Source organism: Podarcis muralis, chromosome 15 (assembly GCF_964188315.1).
Source record: "Podarcis muralis chromosome 15, rPodMur119.hap1.1, whole genome shotgun sequence".
Taxonomy (NCBI): Eukaryota; Metazoa; Chordata; class Lepidosauria; order Squamata; family Lacertidae; genus Podarcis; species Podarcis muralis.
Window position 1 is genome coordinate 40,521,613 of NC_135669.1, and position 20,525 is coordinate 40,542,137.

Genomic DNA, 20,525 nt, shown 5'->3' on the forward strand with positions numbered 1-20,525 from the left:
TGATGAAAATGATCTGGATCTGTTTATACTGCTGTGTTCTGGTCCATCTAGCACATGATGTATTAAAGCAGAAACAACAGATAAAGAGAGTGGCATTCTTTGCACACTAGCAACAAATTTCGGACCAGTTTTTCCCATTGCATGGCAGCTTCTGAAGCTATCACACAGTGAGGTCCATATGAAATCCAGTTGTTAACCCCCCCAAAAAAACATGTAGCAGTGGTTCTGTGTGGCTACCATGCTTCAGCAGACTACATGCTTCAGTTTTTTAGGCAGCCTGCAAAATCTGCTGGCTGCAAAGCAAATTTTTGCATGGGTCCTCTTCAACACTCCCCCCCTTTATTCAGGTGCAGCATTCTCCTGCAGAAAGGAAGCAATCAATGAATTGGGCTGCATCATAATTATTTGAAAATGGAATAATTCCTGACCACTTCATTGACCAGCTTCCAGTTATTTCTAGGAATAGCCCAGTGATACAAAGCAATAAAAGAAGCACGGGGGAGGCTACTTTTACTTGTGACAGACACACAAGAGATCTTTCCCCAGAGTGCTCCACATGAGTAGGACTCGAGGGTTTGCATCGACTGTAACCATGGCAATCATCATGAATCTGGGTTTGGGCTGCAATTGTCTCTGTGCCAGCCACCAAAAGCAATAGCCCTGCCTCCTCCTCTCCTCCCTGTAGCATGTTGAAATGGAAACGCATGACATGTCAATGCCATGTTGGCTATTTCCATTTCTCTGCTCCACATCCTGATTGCAGGGGTAGGGATCCTTGATGTAACACGATATAACAAAGGGAACCACGCAAGATGATGACACAGTGCCACACAATTTACATTATTTAACATCACCAGAGAGAGAGGAAGGAGGAAACTCTCTTTCTCCCCAGATAATATCCAGTGATTCTTACTTAAGTATTGTTTTCATTGTTCTGGTTTTCTGAAAAACTGATTAACTGAAGCCTATCCCTAACATCAGGAAACAACCATAGCTCCATGATTTCTAGCTAAACTAAAAACTCATTCCTAAGGGGTGCCTCCCCCCCCCCACTATTGATAATTAAACTGGACAACAGACACACCTTTGTTTCGTGATCTGGAAAGCTTCTTTCTCTTTGCCTCCTGCTCAGCTTCACCTATGCTATTAATACTGTGTCCAGCTGCTCTGACTGCCCCTCCAGTACTCTCACTGCTCTGCACGATTCCAGGCTCCTCTGCCTTCGTGTCAGCATCGGTTTTAATGCTGACCATTGCATCTACTAGTTTTAAAGCACTGGTTTCATAAAGCTCTTCAACTTTAATAGAGCTTGCAGTTTCAAAGGAAATCCCAGTCTCGCTGCAAGTATGAGTTGACAACTCCTTTTTCTGTACTGCTGACTCGACACTGTTGAAAAGTTCAGGTGTGAAATAGATACTGTCATCGTTGGCATCTGTCTCTGCAGCTATATCTGATGTTGAAAGGTCCGCATTTCCTCTCACTGGAGAAAATGCCACATCCCTCCCCTCTTCATGAGTCCAGAGCTGCTGCTCAGTAGGATATTCTTGAATGGCCTTTCCAGCAGAAAAGCTAATCGGTTCTCTACATGGTGACAATCCAGTTGCCCTCTGTTGCTCAACCAAAAACACATTCTGCTGGGGTTCATTTGCAACAAGCTGAGTACTTTCATCCATTAGTATCTTTGGTTGGCATTTAGCTTTGGAGAGGTCTTTCTCATTCAGGGCAAGCAGGGGTGTTGAAGTCAATGGTTTACTGAAATACTGTTTTATACTGACAGATGAGAGCAGATTATTTGCTTTCTCCCTCTTGTTCTTCCCGATCAAGGTTTTGGGTTTGGAGTCGGTTAGGTTTTCTTGCTTTACAGTCTGGCAGAATGGCTGAAGATCTGGAATAGAAGGGCAGAGGCATATAACTAGCTGGATAAACAGAATCAGGTAATAATGAATGCTTGTCATTATTTCTAGCATGTACACATCAGAAAACACTGTTCAGTTTCTAGAACAAGGCTGGGCAACTTGTGGGATGATGGGAGTTGTAGTTCAGTAATATAAGCCGGGACACATGTGCCTCATTCCCGCTTTAGAGTTATTTAACTCGGTGGCTTTCAAACTTTCAGCCTTCAGGAAACCTCACCAGTTCTTCTGCCATTAAATCCCTGAACATTACAGAGAATTATGTGGCATGTTCTAGGGCAAATGCAGTTCACAAGAAGACCTGACCAGGCTTTTGGGGCCTCAGTGTTGCCTCACAAGAACAGAGAGTGTACACCAAAAAACATCCTATAATCCTGCTGTGACTGCTCATTGCAAGGGAAGGCTTCCTTTCAGGAAATCTTGCCTGCCATTACTCATTTTCTTACTAAGGAATCTCTGACTAGTTTTCCCTCCGTTTCAAAACCAATAAACTAGATTAAACTGTTTGTGGGAAAGGAGAGGCACATATATTCGCAACTAGCTGTTATGCTTCATTTTGCTTCAGGCTCATTACCCTATTACTCAGTTGTAGCTTCTTTTCTCCACCTGGTTTTGTCTGTCTAACTGACATCTTATTTATGTATTTAGTCACCTTGTGCCAAAGCCTCTAGACAACATTGAAGAAAACTAGTGAAAAACATCCAATACAATCAGTGCAACTAGTAATAAACCGAGCAAAACTAAACTGCAATAAAAACAACTCAACCCTAGCGTAAATAAATACAGACACCCTTACAAGCAAAGACACATCACCACGAGAGAAACAAAGACAGAACTGAATGATGCTAAAATAATATTATAGCGTTAAAAGATGATAAAAATTATTAAAAGGCTTGGAAGAAGAGGAATGTCTTCACCTGGTGCCAAAGAGTCACTGAAGGAGGCACCGGGCAAGTCTCTTTGGTAGAACATTCTACAAACAGGAGCCACCCATTAAAAGGCCCTATCTCGTCATCATCCTCCATACTTCAGAAAGAAGTTCCTTTCAATTTTGCACACATTTATGCCAATCTAGTAATCCCCTGGGGGCACAAGGACAATGATACAGATGAGAGACAAGAGCTTCTTCATTTACTACAAGGAATGGGATCACTGTCCACTTAAAGTGAATAGAGAAGCCCTTGGGGACCAGGGAGTTTCAGGTATGCACTGAAGCACATACAGAGCTCTGGACTGGGAAGAAAGTAATGACCACAGAAGCCCCTGCAATGTTTAAAATTAGAGGGAAGATATTAGAAGTCCTCTAGCGCAGAAACCCTTCATAGATACTACTAGCATTACATTAACATGGTATTTCCACATTCACAGAACGAACAACAGCATAACTGTGTGTCTTTCCTTCCCTTGAAATTGTGCTACAGCATTAGTAGATTACTGGTTTTAAAATAACTGGATTGATTGACATAAAATAATGTAACAGCCTACGTTAAATGTATACACAACTAGGGTGGGGGAAGAACCTGCCACTGAACCAAATAGCACTTTGTTAAGCTGAGTTTAATCCCTTCGTTCCACTCAATAACAAAGAGCCCAATGTGTGTGGCCAAATGCATAGAGACACAAGTGTGTGTGTGTGTGTGTTTTGCCTTTCTGACTCCTCACTCTGCACGGGAACAATTCCGGACAACTTTCCAGAATAGTTTTGAGTGGACAAGAGACACTACAAAGAGAAGAAGAGGGCCTCGCTGCCCTGCTACATGTGAAAAAGTTCCAGCATGCACCTTGAGACTCTGTTCATCAGTGGGGAAGCATCCACTTTGCATGAAAAAAGTCCCAGGTTCAATCCCTGGCATCTCCAGTTAAAAGGATCAGGAGGTGTCCCATAAGATGTGAGTCTAAATGCTAATGGGAAGGGGCAGGATCCCACCAGGTTATTTTTGAATGTAAGAGATAGCAAGGGGCTCTCAGGATTAAAAAATAACAATAATAAAAGTTAAAGGGGGGGTTGCAGGTGAGGGGGAAAGACCTCTCTCTGCTTGAGTTCCTGGAAACCCACTAACAGTCACAGCAGAAAATAATAACAACAACCAGTGCTGATCGATGTCTGGTTTTCAACACTGTGATATCTCACTAGCTAAACATGGCAATATACCGATATACAGTATCACAATGTCTGAAATAAGGATGCAACTATGTAGAGGCGAATGAAGTAATGTCCTGGCAACTGCTACTACTTAGGAGTCTAAAACAGATACATTTTTATTTACCTTTAACATATTGTTGCAACTTTTATTTTATAGTATAGAGCAGGAGTAGGCGACCTAAGGCCCGGGGGCCAGATGCGGCCCAATTGGCTTCTCAATCTGGCCTGTAGATGGCCCGGGAATCAGAATGTTTTTACATGAGTAGAACGTGTCCTTTTATTTAAAATGCATCTCTGGGTTATTTGAGCATAGGAATTTGTTCATCCCCCCCCCCCCCCAAAAATATATAGTCCAGCCCACCACATAGTCTGAGGGACGGTGGACCAGCCCACGGCTGAAAAAGGTTGCTGACCCCTGGTATAGAGCAACAGGGGTATTAAAAATCATGAGAAATGATGACAGTCTTTTTCTCATATCACAATTTTTTTACATAGCACACACACACATTGTAATTTGTGGTATATCGCCATGCCAAATATTATGAAATTGTTATCATGATGTGGATTTCAAACTGATTTTGGATGATGTATTGATACATTGCCCGGCCCTATAACAACCAGCCTGAACTGCTATAAACAGCTTCCTCTCTCTTTTAATTAATAGTACATTGCTGGATCAGACCAAGAGTATCAGTAACAAGAATACGCTGGGTATCCATCAGAAATTGGCCAGTGGTTCACCAGGAGACCACAATCTATCTTCTGCTCTAACAAAGAGACACCACTCGGCCAGGTGGATACATAATCTGACCTAACATAACACAGCTTCTTATGTTCTCTGGTTCTTACTCGCAAGCAAAAAGATGAAGTCAACTTTAACAAATTTCCCATAAATATTTCAGGAAACTACTTAAAAGGTTAAAAAAAAACAACCTCAGGAAAACCTACTTTGTTGATTTGCAGATATGTTACATGACTGACTGGATGTCGCTGGATTAATTGCAATGACGTCTGCAGCAGAAAGTGTTTCTAGGGTTAAATCATGCACTTCTCTTTCAACAGTAACACCTGGTGATAGATGAAGAGTTGCCTCCAGGAAAGAACTTGATGACAGATCTTTTGAGCTTGAAGACATGAGCGCAGATCTGTCGTTACCCTGAGTCGAAGAATCTGTGCTCTTCTGGTTTGTTTTAGCAAACGCATCCAAAGAACCAAGGGCACAATCGAAGTTTTCATGGTGCTGGACTAGCTGACGAATCCATTTTGACAATCCTTGGGAAAGAACAATTTTATTTCATTATTACTATATAGCAAGACTGGGAAGTTATGTGATCAAAGCTGTACATGTTTAAAACCTAATAAAAACTGTGTTGCTGTAGTTTCTTCTTGCACTAGGCACACAACTTTGAATTATTTGAATTCAAAGATTTGAATTATTTGGTCTGATTTTGTAATGGCAATGAAGAGTTACAACCTGATTCACTGATGCTGCTGGCCATGACATGGTCTATTAGAATAGAAAAGGGAAACTGGCTGCTTGGGGGCCACAGAGTCAGATGGGCAGGGTACAAATAAAAACAACAACAACAATAATTATTCTGCCATTACACAACAACTACTACTACTACTACTATTCTGCCATTACACAGTTCAGCTGTGCCTTCTCCTACACAAGGCAAGACACTTGGGAGTAAGCGACATGGATGCATAAAGGGGAGGGATGTACCAAAGTCTAACTTCCCCATATAAATAGGGAAAAGGAGGTTAAAAGCCATTTGCCTCTGGTATTGGCTTCCATGGTACTGGGTGGAGCAAATGTCGATGGCCCTTTAGCCCTTGCTCAAGTCTAAGTGCTTGTCCCCTGTTAAAAATGAGTTGCCAAACAGAGTTTTAGAAAGCCACACTATATGAGAATGAGAATGTTAATAGATTAGCACAATGAAAATAGTATGGAGAGCAACACACAACATGAAAACTGAGCATTAAAATAATGTTGTGTGCACACAGAGTAGAATCCAGTGTTCTACTCACGGAGTAAACCTATTGAAATTATGTCCATTAATTTAAACGGGTCTACTCTGAGTAGAACTTAATTGAATGCAACCAACACAAGAGAATCCGATTATGCTGAAATGGCAAAATTAATGGGTGTGTTAAGAAACCAAGAGGAAAAAAAAATATTAAGGAGTGGGGAATATTTGTGGAATATTTGAAAAATCATGGTATGCAACTAAGTGCATTGGTAGGGTTAACTTAAATCAAGCAGTTAAAAGTATTATTAAGATTAATTGTAGAATAATTTAAAAATGGAGTAAAGTCTTAAAATTTTAAATAAGAGAAGAAACCACAAAAGGGGGAGGGAGTCTGATTTGTATCTGTATTGGAAGTATGACATTGTATGACATTGTAAGATTTGTATTTGCAAATTCTTAAAAACTGAAAATAAAATTTCTTTTAAAAACCACACAGAATTTACTATATTTAGGATTTATCTTATCTTTTTGTTATGTATGTTCTGTTTTTATACTGTAAACCACCCTGTGATCTTTGGATGAAGGGTGGTATAGAAATTTAATAAAAAATTGTGAAACTATTTAAGAGGGAAAGAAAGGCTGGTGGCTTTATGCTTTGAAGGAAAGGGATTTCTTTGTTGCTATCTTTTTATCCCCCCCCCTTTTTAAAAAACAAACAAACTGCTGATCATTTTAAAAGCAGTTTCAGTGCATGTGTTCTGATAAAGACTGAACAAGTGGAATCTTTTGAAGTCAATTATATTTTTGGATTCTATTATACCACGAGTATAACAATCATTCTATCTTTGGATATATATATATTCATAAGCATCCATTGCATTTTCTGGCAAATTGCTTTGTTTCAACGAGAAATGTGTTACTGAGAATCAGTAGTGCAGCCCCCAACTTCTTGAAAAACCTGCCATGATTACTGCTTCTAAAATTACCGAGAAAGACTCTCATGTGAGGCAATGATATCCTCCCATCTTGTTGCCTTTTCTGAGACAAGGGAAAGACCCTTCGTACGATAGAATCTGAGCACCATCTACTGTCAAGACAAGGGCAGTATTTGCTTCATCTCCTCCCTTCGATGAAATTGCTTAGAAACACCAAAGGGAAAAATAGGTGCCATCTCTATTTGATGTTCACAGCCTAATATTTAAAGCAGTTTCTTCTACTTAGTGTGTACTAGTGGACCAATTTATCTGTCATGATTACCAAATGCTTGCTGGTAACAGGGCTGCCTGTATCCGAGCTGGTGATGTTTGCAGCTACTTAAAAGCATTTCCAAGAGTACTGAAACATTCCTTCCCCTTTTTGTTGACTTTCCCCCCCAAGAAAATGTTTGCCAATTCACTTACAATAGCCTTCCCTAAAAGGTGGCCTTTTCCATGTTGTTGGACGCCAACTCCAAATCATTTACAATAACCTTTCCCAACGTGTGGCCCTTTGGATGTTGCTGAGGCACCAAAATGTCTAGCTTTTATTGAAAAACTGACACACTGGGATATTTCAGCATAGCTATTCTACACTTCAAAGCGAAGTAGATTAAGAACTAACCTCACTTGGTCAAAACAAGGAGATGCAAAATTAAGACAGAGAAGTCATTCTGATGCCCCCACCTTATATATATTTTAATAGCTAATAAGGCTGAATGATTATGAATATTTAAAAAGGTAGTACCTATGTTTGCCCTTCACAAAAACGCTTCTCAGATTACTAATTTATACTGGGCAATGAATTTATCTGGGGTGGTTGATTGCTTTGGTACAATGTCAGTGTTATCAGTCATAAGGATTTCATGAGATCCATATTTTATTTACCTCTCACTACATTTTTAACTGTGAGATTTTGTATCTGCAGCAGCAAAGCTGGAGTCCAGAACACATTCCCACCCACCCACAATTTATTCAGCTACTTTAATTAGAAATTCACACAGTAACAAACTAGGTAACAGACTGCAATGCACAATGGACCAAAACAAGAGGGAACTGCAATGAAACTTTGCAGCACTGTATCATCAACCCAAACTGGAGTGTTCCTGTTCAGGAGTGTTCCACTGAGTGTTCCTGCTACCACTCAGTGGATTTGTAACTGGCTGACTGACCGAACCCAAAGGGTGCTCATCAATGGTTCCTCTTCATCCTGGAGAAGAGTGACTAGTGGGGTGCCACAGGGTTCTGTCTTGGGCCCGGTCTTATTCAACATCTTTATCAACGACTTGGATGATGGACTCAGGGGCATCCTGATCAAATTTGCAGATGACACCAAACTGGGAGGGGTGACTAACACCCCAGAGGACAGGATCACACTTCAAAACGACCTTGACAGATTAGAGAACTGGGCCAAAACAAACAAGATGAATTTTAACAGGGAGAAATGTAAAGTATTGCACTTGGGCAAAAAAAATGAGAGGCACAAATACAAGATGGGGGACACCTGGCTTGAGAGCAGTACATGTGAAAAGGATCTAGGAGTCTTGGTTGACCACAAACTTGACATGAGCCAACAATGTGACGCGGCAGCTAAAAAAGCCAATGCAATTCTGGGCCTCATCAATAGGAGTATAGCATCTAGATCAAGGGAAGTAATAGTGCCACTGTATTCTGCTCTGGTCAGACCTCACCTGGAGTACTGTGTCCAGTTCTGGGCACCACAGTTCAAGAAGGACACTGACAAACTCGAACGTGTCCAGAGGAGGGCAACCAAAATGGTCAAAGGCCTGGAAACGATGCCTTATGAGGAACGGCTAAGGGAGCTGGGCATGTTTAGCCTGGAGAAGAGGAGGTTACGGGGTGATATGATAGCCATGTACAAATATATAAAAGGATGTCACATAGAGGAGGGAGAAAGGCTGTTTTCTGCTGCTCCAGAGAAGCGGACACGGAGCAATGGATCCAAACTACAAGAAAGAAGATTCCACCTAAACATTAGGAAGAACTTCCTGACAGTAAGAGCTGTTCGACAGTGGAATTTGCTGCCAAGGAGTGTGGTGGAGTCTCCTTCTTTGGAGGTCTTTAAGCAGAGGCTTGACAACCATATGTCAGGAGTGCTCTGATGGTGTTTCCTGCTTGGCAGGGGGTTGGACTCGATGGCCCTTGTGGTCTCTTCCAACTCTATGATTCTATGATTCTATGATTCTATGATTCTATTCTAGGGTTCCAGCCAGCTAGGCATGATGTCTGCTAATAAATTATAAGTTGTAAAGGGCTGAAGCAGGACATTCCATTGTCCCTCAATGGACACTTGACTTTGCATGGCTAATGCACATGCTTGTTCCTCATTGGGCTATGTGTGTTAGTTTTCGTACTTCTGCGAATTTCAGAACTCTCCATAAGATGCTGACACCTCCTTCTCGCTCCGGCTCCATTTCAGTCAGCACTCACCACTCGAGCTCATTATTAGAGGGAGAGATATGAAAATGCTTGATGTTTCCAAATGTCACAGTGATTCATATGGCCTAGGAAGAAGTTTCCAAATGCCAGAACTAGACATGACGGAGGATGTGTGGCTGCTGTTGAAGAGAGCAGTTCCATGTCTCTGCCTCTCCTTACTAACTTCTAGCAACTGATCAGATCTAACTCATGACATGAAGTTGTCACATTCTGGGTTTCAGCGCCCCGGCAGAGGGCATCCAATGAAGTGCAGTAGGAAAGCTCTTAAGTGAGCTGTTGACGTGGCAGAAATATGGAAGAGACCAGAAGTTACTGGGGAGAGGAGGAGATGCAGTGCTGTTGCTTTACAGAAAAGCCATGCACTCTCCATTAACTTCTTGCCCAAGTGAGTTGATAGCAATTTGCACCACGATTAAGGGCCACTTCACACTCATCTATCTACCATAGCAAAGCATAGGTGCATTGTTCATAGGTGATGGTGCAAAATACTTACAACCCAACACAGAAGTTATTCCTTGAAGGCTTTTTATTTTACAATAAATAAAATATTATCACCTGCATCAAAGTGACATTTGTATAGGAAAGTGATATATTTATAGGAAAACAAATCACAAGAGATGATGCCCTAAAATTTAATTTTTAGAATTACCTTTGCTTGCTTTAGATACATGCATAGGAAAGGGATCTGGTTCCAATCAGAGTAGACCCATTAAGACAATAGGATCTACTCTTACTTGGAGACAACCCTAGGTATGGAAGCATCATAGCTCTGTGGGAAAGGGCATGTTTTGCATGCAGAAGGCCCAAGGCTCAATGTCTAGAACAGGCTTCCTCAACCTCGGTCCTCCAGATGTTTTTGGCCTACAACCCCCATGATCCCTAGCTAGCAGGACCAGTGGCCAGGGATGATGGGAATTGTAGTCTCAAAAACATCTGGAGGGCCGAGGTTGAGGAAGCCTGGTGGAAGGGTCAAGTAGCAAATGATGGGGAAGACCTCTGCTTGAGATATTGAACAGCCACTGCCAAGAGGGGAAGAACCATAGCTCAGTGGCTGAGCACATGCCTCGCTCGCATGCAGAAGCCCTCAGCATAACCTTAGAATCTGGGGTAGCCAACATGATGTCCTCCAGATGCTGGTGTACTACGACTCCTATCATCCCTGACAACAGGTCATGTTGACTGATGGGAGTAGAGCCTAACAATGTATAAAGGGTATCACATTGGCTCTCTCTGTTTTAGATCAACCAGCACAGCAGCAACATGATCCAAAGCCATGGCCTTGATATATATGGGCTATAAGCCAAGTGTCACTAACCAACATCTCCAGGGTATTCATGTGACTTACCAGCTATGTATTTATTTGGGTTCCTTCTGAAGCGGTCATCAACTAAAATAAGCGCTCCCCAATCGCTCCTGTGGCGAATACACCTAAAACAGAGCAACAGGTGAAAAAACAATACATGATGACTCTTACTGGGTTTTTTAAAATGTTTGGAAAAGGGGGAAGATAACAATGTCCATAATATTTACCTGATAGAACTGTTTCAGATATCACTAAAACTTACAAAGCTTCAGCTAATCATCAGGGTGTTAATTATCTAATACCCATAATGTTCTGAGTCCACTGAAATTGGTACTCACACCCAAGGTGGAAATGATTGTAGTGGGTTAATTGGAGAGGACAAAGCAGAGACTAAATATTTCAGCACAAATAAGAAGTGACTGAGGGACCTGCTCCCTGCCTTGCAGACCTTTTTCAACCTGGCCTGGGAAGGCGTAGCCCTGACTGACTGACTGCAGCTACAGAAGCTGAGGCTGCTGAAGAGGCCATCTTGGCTGTTTCTTAGTGCAGACCCAGTTCACTGAGCCTGAGCTTCCACAGCTTCCACCTGCCATGAACAACCATTGGCAGGACTGGCAGCAAAAGCAGCAGCAGCAGCAGCAGCAGCAGCAGCAGCATTCTATGTTGATGGTAATATTTTATTCTCTTGTTAATTATGTTGTTCTAAATGTGAATTTTACCTATTTGACTTCCTTTAGCAATGTTTTCTTCTGAAATGTTTAAGATAATTTTTTTTTGTTAACTTTGCTCCATTAAATGTGTATTCTGTAGTTGACCTCCTTTGCACTGTTTTATTCTGAGATCTTTAAAATAATATTTTAGTTTCCTGTTAATTATTGCTTTGAATGTATAGGGAAGTTTTTAATGTCTGATGTCTCGCAGTGTTTTAGATTTTTTTGGAAGCTGCCCAAAGTGATTGGGGCAACCCAGTCAGATGGGCACAGGACAAATAAAATTATAACCATAACCATAATAGACTTTCTTCAGTAATATTTTATTCTGGATTGTTGTTTTTTTAAAAAACCATGTGTTGTAAACCGCTTTGAGATGTTTTCTTAAAAATATTAATGCAAAGCGGTATAGAAATGAAATGAATAATATTAATAATAACAAAAATAAAAGAGAGGCATGTTTATTTCATATCTAACCACTTGTACTTTGATCATGGATATAACCGCTTTTCTGCCACTAAGCTTGCTGGACAATGGCATCAGTAATAACAACACAGAGTCCTGTGGCACCTTGAGGACTAATTGCAATTGCACCTTAAGGACTAATTTTTTAAAATGTAATTAGGCACAATCCATCAGGAATCTCACAGCAACATATCCACGCTGATGGCCCTCACTACCTCAAAATATCGTGATGGGACCAATACAGATGGCTTTAAAGAGGAATGAAGACAAAATAAGGCTAAGGGTAACAAGGACTACTAGGCATTATGGATTTATTACTCCCCGTGTTAAGAGGCAATAGTCCTCTAAACAGCTGTCACTGGGAATCACAAGTAAGGATAGTGCACTCATGCCCTTCTTATGGACTTCCCATAGGCATCTGGTTGGCCACTGTGAGAACACAATACTGGGCTAAATGGGCCTTTGGTCTTATCTGATAGGGCTCTTTTTACAAGTTTCTAGAAACATAACCCACCAGTTGCTCCTTGTGCAACTCCCTAGTGCCCAGGGACTTGCGCAGAAGCAACTCTGAAGAGATTGGCCCTTCTTATTGATATGAAGAGCTCGTAACAAGCTCACCACCAGAAAATTGTGCAGGTGGCCTTTCAGTGAAGTCTTCATCACCAGGGGAGTGTGGGGGAAAGAGCCAGAAAAACGAAAGCCAAGTGCAAAATTGTGTAGTTAAAATAAATGTATTGGGCCCACTGGAGACATATCCCACACCTTTCAAGTGAAGCAATGCTGCAATTTCATGGCAGAGTTGTCACCTGGCCATGCGCAACATCTGGCATATTCCCTCCCCCCCAAGTGATCACATTTCATGGACTTCATGTTACTTCAAATACTACCACAGCAATATGAAAACGCCACATCTGAGACTTAAACCAGCTCACCTTTTATTTGTCAGTTTATACATGTTGGAATACAAAATAAAAACCCATGAAATAACTATGTCCTTCACATGGGCAGGTATTTTGTACCTGCAAATCCTGATTAGGGTTTAGTTTGGCAGCCACACTATAATTTCAGGTGGATTTTTAGGAACTTTGTTGTTGTTGTTTTTTCTTCCAGTTAGGGGATTTTTCTGAGTTATATCACCTCAGAGACACATGTGAATCTAGGTCACAAGTAGATGAGGTCTACCTTGCTTATGGTACCTTGCAATCTCATTCCATGATAGACCCTTCCACTGCTCCATCTCCATCACTATGGGGTGGTCCTATGGGTGAAAACCTATTCATAACAGTTCTTCTAGGGATGGGGAAGGAACTTCTGCATGCGAAGCAGATGTTCTTCTACTGAGCTAAAGGTCCTTCCCTGCCTCCAGCTAGACTTCAATCCCTGTTAAAGATGTTCCTTTTGGTTTTCCATACCAATCTCCCTCCAGCCATAACAAGCTGCTATCTGGCCCAGTACTACTTTGTTGGACTGCAGGGTCTCAGGCAGAGAGAGGTCCATCTCATCATCTAATAATTGTTTCTGTTTATTGGAGGTGCTGGGGAATGAACCTGGGACCCTCGGCCTACAAAGCAGATGCTCCATTGTGGAGCTACGCCCCCCAGACATTTTAGAGTGCGAGCCTAAGGGAAAAGGCTGTGTCTATCTTCTGGCGTATGAAACACACTAGATACTGTAGGCAGCCTAGATAGAACTGCCAGGTTGGAAGGGACCCTGAGGATCATCTAGTCTAACCTCCTGCAATGCAGGAATATGTAGCTGTCCCATATGGCGATTGAATCTGTGACCTTAGTATTATCAGCATCATGCTCTAACCAGATGATAATGATAATAAATATCTACTCTGTTTTTGGAAAGTTGTCTGTTTGCTATGCATTTGGACAACTTTTTAGATGTCATAACCATATGGTTCCCGAGATCAAGGAGCAGGTTTTTGTCCATATTTTGATATGACTATTTTAAGATAGGATGGTGCACTGAACCTTTTGAAACTGCACTGATCTTAACAACTGATTTCAAACCTGTAGTGATTTTGTGGTTTCTTAAAATCCCTCAGCAATGCTGGCTATGAGAGGCTACTGGTTATTATTGATGTCCCCATTTCTTTACCAGATTTTTTTTTGTTTTGTTTAAAGCACTTATTTGTTTAAAGCACTTATTCCCCTATTAGTTTGCTGTAGAAAAAACAACAGCAGTGAAGAGGCACCTTCTCAGCAAATATTATGGAGAAAGAGGGAAGCTTTTCTTGCTTTTGGAAAGCTGTGTACTTTGTTTCCAAGATGACCAAGATACTTTTTTTGAAAGGATCAGATGAATATTCATATTTCCCAAAGAAGCAAATGCTCTGCTAGATGTGCCTGTCTGATTTTTAGAAACCGAAAAGCAAACAAACAACCAAACAACACCAGGCTTGGCAAGCCTAGTGAGTAAGACAATGAAATGACATATAAAGAAAACTTTACAATACAAGCGGCATAGCTTGAAAGCAAGGAAGGTGCAGGCTACAGAAATCTCCAGTACTGCCTTGTTACTCGATTCTACAAAACATCACTTCAGCTTTAGCTGAACTGGTGTACAAGATGTTTAGTCCACAGAGAATGCAGGTCACAAATGTTTACAAGACTGCAGATTATAGTTCAGAATCACTTACAGCAAAGTGAGGGAGCTACCGGGTTCAGCTATAAGTGGGATTTTTTTCCTCCAATGTTTTGGGGCACCTCTCTACTTTGTTGGAGGGTTGGAAAAAGGGCTGTGACTCAATGGCAGAGCATCTACTTTGCATGCAGAAAGTTCCAGGTTCAATTGCCAGTGCTTCCAGGTCAGGACGTGGGGACAACTCCTGCCCCTGCCACACCCTTCTCATCTCTGATTATGACTCTTGTTCACCTGTTTGTGTCTCTATTAGTTTTGTTTTCTATTAATTGCAATTTTGCAAACAAAACAAAACTAGATAAAGCCCCAAATATATATGAATCTATACAGGAATAATCTAATTCTACTCACCTGCCCAATGCTTGGTTGAGAGCTCTGAAGGCCTGGATTTCATACCACTGGCTGCCTGGTAGAAGTCCTCTGTCTTTGGAATGTAGGTCATTGTACTTCCTCTTAAGCTCAACCTGGAGAAATTACAATATATTTTAAAATTCCTGCATAAATTTCAAGTAGTACAACTGTTAATTTGCCTTATCAAGTAATTATCAAAACAAGAGAATGGCTTTTTCAGTTGCCAAACTGCTCTATTTATTCTGGACAAAATGATAAGTAAAACTAATTCAGGTAACCAGCAGACATCTATATATTAATTTTATAACTCTGAAAGAACTTTCTGAGCTGGAGCCTATACTTAACTTTGTTTATGGATGCAAGTCAATATATCATTTTGGATATTGGAAAGTGTGTGTGTGTGTGTGTGTGCGCGCGCGCGCAACTGCAAAAAGAAAAAAGAAAAAAAGAACTTATATTCTGCTTTCTAGGAAAGCCAGTTACAAAAATATTTTAAAATGCTTTTTATGGTTCTCAGTCTGTTAACATTGTACATGTTGGTAAAATGGTTGATATCACCTTTCTTTTATTTCCCCCCACTTTCCCCCCGAGTGCACATGTCTCCTCACTTTGCTATGACTTTGAGGATTCTCAGCAAAGTGGGAAACTGCATAAACCATGCTTTGCCTGAACAGCTGAAATACAAATTATGATTTGGATCTAAAGGGCAGTTAGGGCAAACTACGATTCTAAGACATCCATTACATCCAGTGTGTGGACCTCTGGTCGCCCTGAAAGCAGGACAGGTACCTCCTGTGGATAAGTCGGGGTACAATCCTACCTCTCCTCCCTTGTGAAGCACAGGCTAAAAAATAGTTAGAACTCCTCCTCACACATCTATCTGCTCAGACACAAGATGGAATTTTTCAGAAAGTGGAATATTGAGTACCAGCAAGCCAAGCCAAGCCAAGCCAAGCTCCTTGCCCTCCTTTTCCAAAGGCAGGGAAGGCACTTGGATCAGGATGGAAAAGCCCAGGCCTGCTATTCAAGCTAAACAACAGGTTTGGTTTGAAAAACGAAAGCCATAAAGCTACACAAAGGAAGGTTAATTTCACTGCTCTTTTGTTCTATATTAACCTTTTAAAACTGACAACTGAAAGGACACGCTTCAAGAGATAAAACAGCAGACTTCTAACCACTTCTGACAGGTAACTTTCAACTCGAATTTGGGTAAGGATTCTTTTCTTTTTATGTTATTTTATGTGCCTATGCCCTTTTAAAAAAAACAGCCTGTCAAATTTACAAATTCAAACTTTGCAGCCAGAAAATAAATCCAGTTTGATTTCACAGATCTAATATTTGTTTCCGTCACTCAGAATTTATTGATTGGGGGCTGAAGGTTCCCCCTACTGCATTTAAAGTTTGCTGAGCAAGCCTTATATAGAACAGGCCACAAGTAGTTTTTGCAAACGATTTCCAGTTCCAGACTCTCTCTCTCTATATATATATATCTCCTGCCCCTTCCATTCTGATGATCAGCGCAGCAAGGCTGCCTGAGACCCGAGTTCTCTTCTGCAACCTCACAGAAACATCCAGGAACTAAAGTAGATCAAAGGCCTGTCAACTCCAGTGACCCACAGTGGCCAACCAGGTATCTGTGGGAAGCTCACAAGCAGGACCCGAGTAAAACAGCACTCTCCCCACTTGTGATTTCCAGCAACTGGCATTCAGAGACATACTGCCTCCAACAGTGGAGCTGGAGCATAGCCAACAGAGCTAGCAGCCAGTGACAGCCTTTTCCATGAATTTGTCTAATCCTCTTTTAATGTTACTGAAAGGGTCCTATGCAAAAGAACTGTCCAATAGGCTCTGCCTCACGGGGCAGATCTGGTCTGTGCCTTACATTTCTTTGCACTTAATGCCATGCAAATTTAGCCACCCCATGTTACTTTGGAGCTCTGCCCTTCTTGAGCTAAGCAGGACATGAACCTCTGTAAGTAAATGATGGAAAATAAAAGGCTGCCTTTGGTCAGCAACTAAGTTTCCTGGAAAAGGTAATGTGTGGGAGGGCAGCTTTGTCCCTGGGGCTTCTAGTTGCTGACCCCTGGATATGAAAACTGTATAACTATTTTAAATAACAAGACAGCTTTTTTTGGAGGGGGGTATAGAGACATGCCTGGATCACTGCCTTGCCGTGGCGAAGGGGCTTGAAGAAACTCAGAGAAGCTATGAACTATGCCGAGCAGGGCACACAAGACGAACAGGTCATAGTGGAGAGTTTTGACCAAACGTGATCCACCTGGAGGAGGAACCGGCAAGCCACTCCAGTATCCTTGCCAAGAAAACTCCATGGACAAAGACAACAGGCATATAAAAGTTATGACGCTGGAAGATGAGCCCCTCAGGTCGGAAGGCGTCCAACATGCTACTGGGGAAGAGCGGAGGGCAAGTACAAGTAGATCCAGAGCTGATGAAGTGGCTGGGCCAAAGCCGAAAGGACGCTCAGTTGCGGATATGCCTGGAAGCGAAAGGAAAGTCCAATGCTGTAAAGAAAAATATTGCATAGGAACCTGGAATGTAAGAACCATGAACCTGGGTAAGTTGGAGGTGGTCAAAAATGAGATGGCAAGAATAAATATTGACATCCTGGGCATCAGTGAACTAAAATGGACAGGAATGGGCGAATTCAGTTCGGATGACCATCACATCTACTACTGTGGGCAAGAAACCCGTAAAAGAAATGGAGTGGCCCTCATAGTCAACAAAAGAGTGGTGAAAGCTGTACTGGGATGCAATCTCAAAAATGATAGAATGATCTCGATACGAATCCAAGGCAGACCTTTTAACATCACAGTAATCCAAGTTTATGCCCCAACTACTGGTGCTGAAGAAACTGAAATTGACCAATTCTATGAAGACTTACAACACCTTATAGAAGTGACACCAAAGAAGGATGTTCTTCTCATTATAGGGGACTGGAATGCTAAAGTAGGGAATCAAGAGATAAAAGGAACAACTGGCAAGTTTGGCCTTGGAGATCAAAACGAAGCAGGGCAAAGGCTAATAGAGTTCTGTCAAGAGAACAAGCTGGTCATCACAAACACGCTTTTCCAACAACACAAGAGACGACTCTACACATGGACATCACCAGATGGGCAGCATCGAAATCAGATTGATTATATTCTCTGCAGCCAAAGATGGAGAAGCTCTATACAGTCAGCAAAAACAAGACCTGGAGCTGACTGTGGCTCAGATCATCAGCTTCTTATAGCAAAATTCAAGCTTAAACTGAAGAAAGTAGGAAAAACCACTGGGCCGGTAAGATACAATCTAAGTCAAATCCCTTATGAATACACAGTGGAAGTGACGAACAGGTTTAAGGATTTAGATTTGGTGGACAGAGTGCCTGAAGAACTATGGATGGAGGCTCGTAACATTGTACAGGAGGCAGCAACGAAAACCATCCCAATGAAAAGGAAATGCAAGAAAGCAAAGTGGCTGTCCAACGAGGCCTTACAAATAGCGGAGGAGAGAAGGCAAGCAAAATGCGAGGGAGATAGTGAAAGATACAGGAAATTGAATGCAGATTTCCAAAGAACAGCAAGGAGAGACAAGAAGGCCTTCTTAAACGAGCAATGCAAACAAATAGAGGAAAACAACAGAATGGGAAGAACCAGAGATCTGTTCAAGAAAATTGGAGATATGAAAGGAACATTTCGTACAAAGATTACCATAATAAAAGACAAAAGTGGAAAGGACCTAACAGAAGCAGAAGACATCAAGAAGAGGTGGCAAGAATACACAGAGGAACTATACCAGAAAGAAATGGATGCCTCGTACACCCCAGGCAGTGTGGTTGCTGACCTTGAGCCAGACATCCTGGAAAGTGAAGTCAAATGGGCCTTAGAAAGCACTGCAAATAACAAGGCCAGTGGAAGTGATGGTATTCCAGCTGAACTATTTAAAATTTTAAAAGATGATGCTGTTAAGGTGCTACACTCAATATGCCAGCAAATATGGAAAACTCAGCAGTGGCCAGAAGATTGGAGAAGATCAGTCTACATCCCAATCCCAAAGAAGGGCAGTGCCAAAGAATGCTCCAACTACCGCACAATTGCACTCATTTCACACGCTAGCAAGGTTATGCTTAAAATTCTACAAGGAAGGCTCAAGCAGTATGTGGATCGAGAACTCCCAGAAGTGCAAGCTGGATTTAGAAGAGGCAGAGGAACCAGAGACCAAATTGCAAACATGCGCTGGATTATGGAGAAAGCTAGAGAGTTCCAGAAAGACATCTACTTCTGCTTCATTGACTATGCAAAAGCCTTTGACTGTGTCGACCACAGCAAACTATGGCAAGTTCTTAAAGAAATGGGAGTGCCTGATCACCTCATCTGTCTCCTGAGAAATCTCTATGTGGGACAAGAAGCTACAGTTAGAACTGGATATGGAACAACTGATTGGTTCAAAATTGGGAAAGGAGTACGACAAGGCTGTATTTTGTCTCCCTGCTTATTTAATTTATATGCAGAATACATCATGCGAAAGGCTGGGCTGGATGAATCCCAAGCTGGAATTAAGATTGCCGGAAGAAATATCAACAACCTCAGATATGCAGATGACACAACCTTGATGGCAGAAAGTGAGGAGGAATTAAAGAACCTTTTAATGAGGGTGAAAGAGGAGAGCGCAAAATATGGTCTGAAGCTCAATATCAAAAAAACGAAGATCATGGCCACTGGTCCCATCACCTCCTGGCAAATAGAAGGGGAAGAAATGGAGGCAGTGAGAGATTTTACTTTCTTGGGCTCCATGATCACTGCAGATGGTGACAGCAGCCACGAAATTAAAAGACGCCTGCTTCTTGGGAGAAGGGCAATGACAGGCCTAGACAGCATCTTGAGAAGTAGAGATGTCACCTTGCCAACAAAGGTCCGTATAGTTAAAGCCATGGTCTTCCCAGTAGTGATGTATGGAAGTGAGAGCTGGACCATAAAGAAGGCTGATCGCCGAAGAATTGATGCTTTTGAATTATGGTGCTGGAGAAGACTCTTGAGAGTCCCATGGACGGCAAGAAGATCAAATGCATCCATTCTTAAGGAAATCAGACCTGAGTGCTCACTGGAAGGACAGATCGTGAAGCTGAGGCTCCAGTACTTTGGCCACCTCATGAGAAGAGAAGACTCCCTGGAGAAGACACTGATGCTGGGAAAGATGGAGGGCACAAGGAGAAGGGGGCGACAGAGGACGAGATGGTTGGATAGTGTTTTCGAGGTTACCAGCATGAGGTTGACCAAACTGCGGGAGGTAGTGGAGGACAGAGGTGCCTGGCGTGCCCTGGTCCATGGGGTCACGAAGAGTCGGACACGACTAAACGACTAAACAACAACAACAACAACATAGAGACACAGTGTATCACTGCTTAATAACAGAATAACAGAAAATAAATTCAAACCCTTGTGTCTGCTCATTAAGGGTTAAAGTGTTCCTTGTGAATCACGTAACAGGTAAAAGGTCAGCGCACGTCACTTTAACGCAATCAGAATCCATTTCACTGTATACGTTTGCATTATCAGGCATCACCGTGACGCCCGATTCAACATGA

The 20,525-nt window shown here is 41.9% G+C and overlaps 1 protein-coding gene across 4 annotated transcripts in view; it reads right to left on the reverse strand.

The window, feature by feature from the left end:
* BRIP1 (BRCA1 interacting DNA helicase 1) overlaps nucleotides 1-20,525 on the reverse strand; it is a 148,562-nt gene that overhangs the window by 29,123 nt on the left and 98,914 nt on the right. For all 4 annotated transcript variants that reach the window (XM_028708135.2, XM_028708132.2, XM_028708133.2 and 1 more), the window contains 4 exons: nucleotides 14,942-15,054; nucleotides 10,809-10,891; nucleotides 5,005-5,328; nucleotides 1,085-1,885 (listed from right to left, as the gene is read on the reverse strand). In XM_028708135.2, the coding sequence (XP_028563968.2) occupies nucleotides 1,085-1,885; nucleotides 5,005-5,328; nucleotides 10,809-10,891; nucleotides 14,942-15,054 (1,321 nt within the window). The remainder of the gene's footprint in view (nucleotides 1-1,084; nucleotides 1,886-5,004; nucleotides 5,329-10,808; nucleotides 10,892-14,941; nucleotides 15,055-20,525) is intronic.